Source organism: Octodon degus, unplaced genomic scaffold (genome assembly GCF_000260255.1).
Source record: "Octodon degus isolate 3935 unplaced genomic scaffold, OctDeg1.0 scaffold00031, whole genome shotgun sequence".
NCBI lineage: Eukaryota > Metazoa > Chordata > Mammalia > Rodentia > Octodontidae > Octodon > Octodon degus.
The window spans coordinates 16,261,490-16,268,488 of NW_004524607.1; the positions used below are offsets into that span (position 1 = coordinate 16,261,490).

Below are 6,999 nucleotides of genomic sequence, written 5' to 3' on the forward strand. Positions count from 1 at the left end.
TCCGAAAAAAAAAAAAAAAAAAAAAAAAATGGAAGTTTTTTTGAGACGGGTCCCGAAATTTAGTTTAGGTTGTACTCAAACTTCCAGGGATATTTTTACCTCTTAGCCTCCTAAGTACTGGGATCACAGGCATGTACCGGCACACCTAGTTACTTCCTCTTAAAATTCTCAAATTTTCTCCTCTAGCAAGCAATTAAATGCTATAGTGTGTTGTCTCTTAAACTTGTATCCACATGAAATGCCAGAAATAGAATTCTAAGAGAAAGTTGAGTAACAAAGAAAAAGAAAAAGGGGTTGTTGTTGTTGTTGTCTTTTTAAAATTCATTTCTCATTTGGAGACTCATTCAGGAAAATATCAAATATTTTAACTAGCATGCTAAGAAAGGAGAGTGCGATTACAGGCCTATGCCACCATGCCCTACTTGCTCTTTACTTTTTTTGAGACAGATTTGCTATATAGTTCCTACTGGCCTTGAACTCACTATGTAACCCAGGCTGGTCCTGAACTTGAATCAGTATTCCTGCTTCAGCCTCCTGAGTGCTGGGGTGTGTGTCACCACAGCCAATTTCTCTACTTTTAAATCATTATTAGTTTAATATCCACTTGATAGATGAGGAAACCAGCTTAGCTGAGATGTAGTATCTTTCTAAAATCAAACTGACTCCAAATCTTACTGGTATTTCAAGTACCAGTTCTCAAGTCTTACAAACAGCTAAATGTTAAGGTTAGTCTATCAGTTAAATTTCTAGCTGCTCTGTGTCCAGCCCAAGTTTGACAACATCAGCAGAAGCCCAACTGTATGTTCATGTGTGCATATGTGCACACTGTACTGGGCACTGAATCCAGAGAGTGCTAAGTTGTATCCTCAGCCCTTTTTATTTGTAGACAAGGTCTCAACTAAGTTGCTTAGGCAGGACTTGAGCTTTAGGTCCTACCTCAGCCTTCCAAGTAGCTAAGATTATGAGTATACACCCATAATGCACCATGCCTGGCTAGAAGTCCAATTAATAACTCTGGTTGATGGACAATCAGAACATATCGGATCAGAATACTACATGGTAGCTCATTGATAGCAGGACATTTGGGGGGCCTTATGTGTAGAGGGGCTCTAGATTTTGAAAAGGAAGTAAAGGGCTTGCCTGCCAAAGAGGCTAAAGTTGGGTGCAGCTGAAATTTGGTACAAATGAAGTTTAATTTGAAGAATGCACTTCTGTATATGCAGAAGCCCCCCAAGACATCTCGCCACATGGGAGTGTCCTCCATTTTTAGACTTCTCAACACATCTAATGAAATACTCTTGCTCAAGTATGTGCAACAGACCTTGGAACTTTTACACTCATTTCCTGGACTGCTCTGGGACTTCCTCCCTGCCATTACACTGTAACTTCAATCACTTCCATCTAATTCTTCACCTCTCAGTTCCTCCACCTACTTTTGATATTTGTTTAATAAGGCTAGTCACTTATCAAGTATTGAGCAAGTGCCTATAATTTGTGGTATTACATGCACTGCAGCAAACAAGTGGACAAGGTGTCTATGCTCATGTAACTTACACATATCAAAAAATGAAAGCCCTGTAAGGAACAGGACCTGTGTGTGTATTTTCAGTAAGGTGGCCAGAGAAAACCTCTGAGGTAGGGATACGAACTAGGACTGAATGAAGAGACAGAAATACCTGCAGGGGGTATGTTCCCAGAAGAGGAGAGAGGAGTGTAAAAACCCTGGAGTGAGAATGAGTTTAATGTATTGGGGAAGCGATGGCAGGCACCAGAGTGGAAGACGGACAAACACGCAAAACAAGCTTCGAATGTGTGACTGTCAGAGAAAGGCTTCAGAGAGGGGCTGCAGGGTCTTTGGCAGGGTGGAGGCCAGTGCAGACAAGATCTGAAGGGGGAGGGAAGGAGGTGCAGAGACGCGGTCCTAAGAGAGAAGACCATCTCTTGGGGCGAAACTGGACAACTCTGGGTTAACTGCCTTTAAGCTCCTGGGGAAAGTGGCCCAGGCTCTGTAAGGGAAGAGCAGTGAGGTAATATCAATGATGCATGTCTTCCTGTAAACTTCTTGCCTTTTGATCCATTTTGGGCCAGGGATATAGAGCTCAGCAGCACAGCACCTGCCTGGCAATTGTGAGGCCGAGTTCGAGTCCTGGTACCAAAACCCAAACCAAAAACCGCCCCTTAATCATGTCCTTGTTTCTATAATCTCGCTTCGTACTGATTCCAATGAAAAATTGCCCCGTAGGTTAGAAACTATAAAAAATAGAAATAGGGCTTTGTTCTTTCTCAGAAAGACACTAGTGCCCTGTAGAGACGCGGGCAGAATAAACTGCTCTTTGTTCCTAAAACTCCGTGTCTCGTCATTTCTGTCGGGAGCCTTTGCAGTTTTCTGCTTCTGTCAGACTCTATCTGGGCAAGGGTAGAGTGCAGTTTCAGCCCTTTAACGCGAGGACGATCCCGTCGTGAGAATTCTACGACAGAGAACACCTAGGGGTTGTCCCATGCTTGGAAGTGTCAGTAATCCAGGCCTAAGTCCCAGACCACTATTAATAGCTGGGGAATCTCTGGGGCAGCACTCCTTCTGGGCTTTTGGAGTCCTTATCTAGAAAATGGAAATATTGCGAGAGCCGAGTTCACAGAGCAATCGGTAATAAAACCGACCGTCAGCTTCCGGAGTCAGCCTGTCTGCGCAGGCGCACAACACTGCCGGCCGCTGCGGCCTGGGCGTCTATTGGCGCAGACCGGCCGCGGCCCTAGAATGAGCATGCGCGCGGCTCCGGCCTCCAGTGCGCCTGCGCGGGGCCGAGGGCCAGTTTGCCGGCGGAGACTAGGGGCTTTAGGGTCAGAGTGGCGGGCGAGTGGCGCGCTGGGTGACTGCAGCCGCGCGGCGAGGCCTGCGCCATGCCGGGGATGGTGCTCTTCGGCCGGCGCTGGGCCATTGCCAGTGATGACTTAGTCTTTCCTGGGTTCTTCGAGCTGTTCCTGAGAGTGTTGTGGTAAGAGTTGGGGATGCTGGACGGGGCCTGGGAGTGGGGCTGGAGGGTTGCTGTTCCGCGAGACAGTGCTAAAAGTCGCTCATTGCCCGCGCCGCCGCGGTACTGGGGCTGGCCAGCAATTTCCTCATTTAGTGTTCACCATGGACCGAGGAGGTTAGGTGCTTTTGTTGACCTCATATTGCAAATGGAAAGCTGAGGCCCAAAGAGGAAAGGTAATGCCTGGGGTCACTCTTGTGGCTGTGACTCCAGAGGCGAGGACGTCTTTGCACACCGAAAGCCATCGCTTGGAGCGTGTCTTCCTCCAGCCGAGTTCAGCCCCACACGCTGGTCCTCAGACTTACACTGCGTATAAGATCCCAGCACCTGCGTCTGCAAAAATTGAAAAAGTGCCTCTAACCGTTAGTACTGTGGGAGGCTGAGTCAGAAAGATTGAAGGTTCGAACCCATACTGAATAATTTAGCGAGACCCTGTTTCGAAACTAAATAAATGGCTGGGTATGTAGCACCTTGCCAAGGCACAGGGTTCAGTACCTGTCAGCTTTCACACAGACTCTGTTGTCTTTCAACATGTAGAATTTAAAAGTTGGAAAGTAACACCCTTACTGAGAATCGTGTTTGAAGCAAGATCCCTGGGGGTCTGAGCAAAGAATAATATCCTTGGTATGCACAAGTAGATTCTTGAGGGGAAAAGAATATAAAAACAATGTTTTGACCTGCATCCTAGGACTTTTCTCTTAAGAAAAGAGCCATGGTTTTAGAAACCATTTCCATGTTATTTCTAGATTTAGAGTCCTGATATCACAAAATCAACAATATTAAAACTTTTTTTCCTCTTTTTCCCTGGTGTTGGAATTTAAGTCCCGGGTCTCACACAAGTGCTCTGCCACTGAGCTAACCTCCTAGCTCCCCAGTGCCACTGTTTAAGTGTCTGCTCTTGAATCCCTAATAACACATCCTTTCCTCTGCTGAGATACGGTTAAGGAAAAATCAGAGACATTTTTGCTTTGTGTTCCGTGCTGTTTCACGGTTCTGCCCTGAATGTCAAAATGTAGCTTGAAGGCCACTGGACCGCTTTCAGTTGTATCAGTGCTCACCTTGGAACATCTGCATCACTCACTTCCTTCCTTCTTGGTTTTCAATTACAGATAGCAGATTATGTTTTGTGTTTATTAATTTCTTTTAATCTACGTATGTGCAAATTTTCGAATTAGTTGGATGTTTCTGAGTTGTAATGGCTTATTTTCCAGCAACTCAAATTATGTTTGCTTGTTTGTGGTTTTAGGTGGATTATAGCAGGCATAGAAAAAGAATGATAGACATATAGAAAGTATAAAATTTGTTTTTTTTTTTTTTCTTTTGACGGAACCGGGGATTGAACTCAGGTCCTTGCGCTTGCGAGGCAAGCACTTATTCTACTGAGCCATCTCCGTGGCCCTAAAATTCATCTTTTAAAAAGCCATACTCATTAGTTGCCAAGTATATCTTTTATTAATACAAAATGATATTCAAGTTCAGTGGTCTAAGCACTTGCCTGGCAACTGCAAGGAACTGGATTTAATCCCTGCTACCACAAGCCATGCTGGCCCCGCTCCGGATGTGCTGAGCCAGCCACCAAGACCGGACATAGTGGTGCACCCCTGTAATCCCAGCACTGGGGAGGCTGAATCAGGAGGATCAGTATGAGTCAGAGCTGTGTAGTGAGACCTTGTATCAAATACATTTTAAAAAATTATGTTCAAGCCAGGCATGGTATTGCAGGTCATCCCAACACTTTGGGAAACTGAGGTAGGAGAATTGCAAGTTCAAGTCCAGCCTGGGCAATCTAGCAAGATAGTGTCTCAAAATAAAAAATAAAAAAAACACCTGAGAGTTACTTTAGTGCTAAGGACCTGGGTTTAAGTCCTAGTATCATGAAAGAAAATATGAATATCATATATATGTGTGTATATATATGTATAAGATAGGTATCTTTTTTCAAAAAAATATATACATTGAATTCATTTTGGAAAATATTAAATTTCCTCCCTAAATTCATTATATCATGTTTTAAAAATATTTGTTTATGTCATGTTTTACAAAGCAACACTTTGGATTTTTTTTTTTTTTTCTTTATATTGCTGAGGAGTGAACCCACAGCCTCATGCATGCTAGGCAAGTGCTCTACCACTGTGCTGTACCCCACTCTCTGGATTCCATTGCTGACCCTCCCTCTCTCTCCACAGGTGGATTGGCATTCTGACTTTGTATGTCATGCACAGAGGGAAGTTGGATTGTGCTGGCGGAGTTCTACTCAGCAGTTACTTGATTGTTCTTATTGTACTCCTGGCAGTTGTTATATGTACTGTGTTAGCCATCGTGTGTGTCAGCATGAAAGGTAAACAGTAAACTTTTTTATTTGACATCTTTTAAAAAGAAAATGTTACCACTTCATTGAGACATAATTTGTATACCACAAAGTGCACTCATTTAAAGTTTCCAGCTCAGTGGTTTTTAGTATATCCATAGTTATGCACCTGTTACCACAATCAGCTTTAGAACATTTTCATCAAAATTGTGGTTTATTTATTTATTTTTTTTTAATTTTTTAATTTTTTTTGGTGGAACCAGGGATTGAACTCAGATCCTTGCATTTGCCAGTCAAGCGCTTATCCTACTGAGCCATCTCCCTGGCCCAAAATTGTGGTTTAAATATGAAGTGGCCCCCAAAGATTGGTGGCTTAATTCCCAGTGTAGCTGTGCTCAGTGGTGGGGCCTAGAGAGATGAGTGGATTGTGAAGACACTTAACCTCACTATGGATTAATCCATTGGTGATTAGAGCTGAATGGGCTCTTAGGAAGTAGAGCCCAGCAGGAGAAAATAGGTCTCTGGAAGTGTACCTTTAAAGGGTTTGCTTGTCCCCAGCCCCTTCCCTTCTCTCTGGCTGCTCCCTTCTCTGGCTTGCTCTCTTCCTCTCTCTCTGCTTCATGCCTGCCTTGAAGTGAACAGTTTTCCTCTGTCTCTCCCTTCCACTGCCTTGGAGTTGCTGCCTTGGAGCCAACTGACCATACACTAAAACCTCTCAAATCGTGAGCTAGAATAAACCTTTCTTAAGTTGCAAGTGTCAGGTGTTTTGTCCTACCAGTGGAAAGCTGGCCAGTCTAGACACCCCAAAAGAAATCCTGTCTAGGGGCCAGGGAGATGGCTCAGTAGAATAAGCACTTCCTTGGCAAGTGCAAGGGCCTGAGTTCGATCCCTGGTTCTGCCAAAAAATTAAATAAATAAATAAAAAGAAATCCTGTCTGTTCATCTGCCACTCATTTCTCCCTGGTTCACCCAGCCCTAGACATCCACTAATCTGCTTTCTGTTTCTGTAGATTTGTTTATTGTAAACATGATGTAAGTGGAATTACCCATTTTATGGCCTTTTGGTCTGGCTTCCTAAGCTTAGTATAATATTTTCAAGGTTTCATGTATTGTACAGGTATCAGTACTTTATTGACTTCTTAAGACTAAACAAGATTACACTGGTTGTATGTATTTTACTTGACTATGTATAATTTGTTGAACACTTGGGTTGCTGCCACTTTTTAGCTATTGCAAGTAATGCTGATGTGAACATTTGCATTTGGTTTTATATACACCTAGGTCTTCATTCTCTTAGGTGTTTACCTGAGAGTGAAATTGCTAGGCCATGTAGTAACTCTGTGTTTTAACCTCTTGAGGGACTACCAGACTTGTCCAAGAAGTTGTATTAATTTACTTTCTTATCAGCAGTGTATAAGGATTATAATTTCTCAGTTCTTACCAACACAGTATTATCTGAATTTCTGATTGTAGCCATCTGGTGAGTAAGCAATATTTTCATCTGCATTGATAACTAGTGAGCATGATTATCCTTGCATGTGCTTATTGGCCTTTTTAGGGTCATTTTTGGGAAAAATGTCATCTTCTCCAAAGTTTTAAACTACATTATCCTATTATCAGTGGTTTATAAGAGTTACATCAATTCTTTTTTTTTTTAATTCT

The 6,999-nt window shown here is 43.0% G+C and overlaps 1 protein-coding gene across 2 annotated transcripts in view; it reads left to right on the forward strand.

The window, feature by feature from the left end:
- Positions 1-2,799: 2,799 nt before the first annotated feature.
- Daglb (diacylglycerol lipase beta) overlaps positions 2,800-6,999 on the forward strand; it is a 33,722-nt gene continuing 29,522 nt past the window's right edge. For both annotated transcript variants that reach the window (XM_004629622.2, XM_023713514.1), the window contains exons 1-2: positions 2,800-2,993; positions 5,216-5,367. In XM_004629622.2, the coding sequence (XP_004629679.1) occupies positions 2,899-2,993; positions 5,216-5,367 (247 nt within the window). In that variant the 5' untranslated portion in view covers positions 2,800-2,898. The remainder of the gene's footprint in view (positions 2,994-5,215; positions 5,368-6,999) is intronic.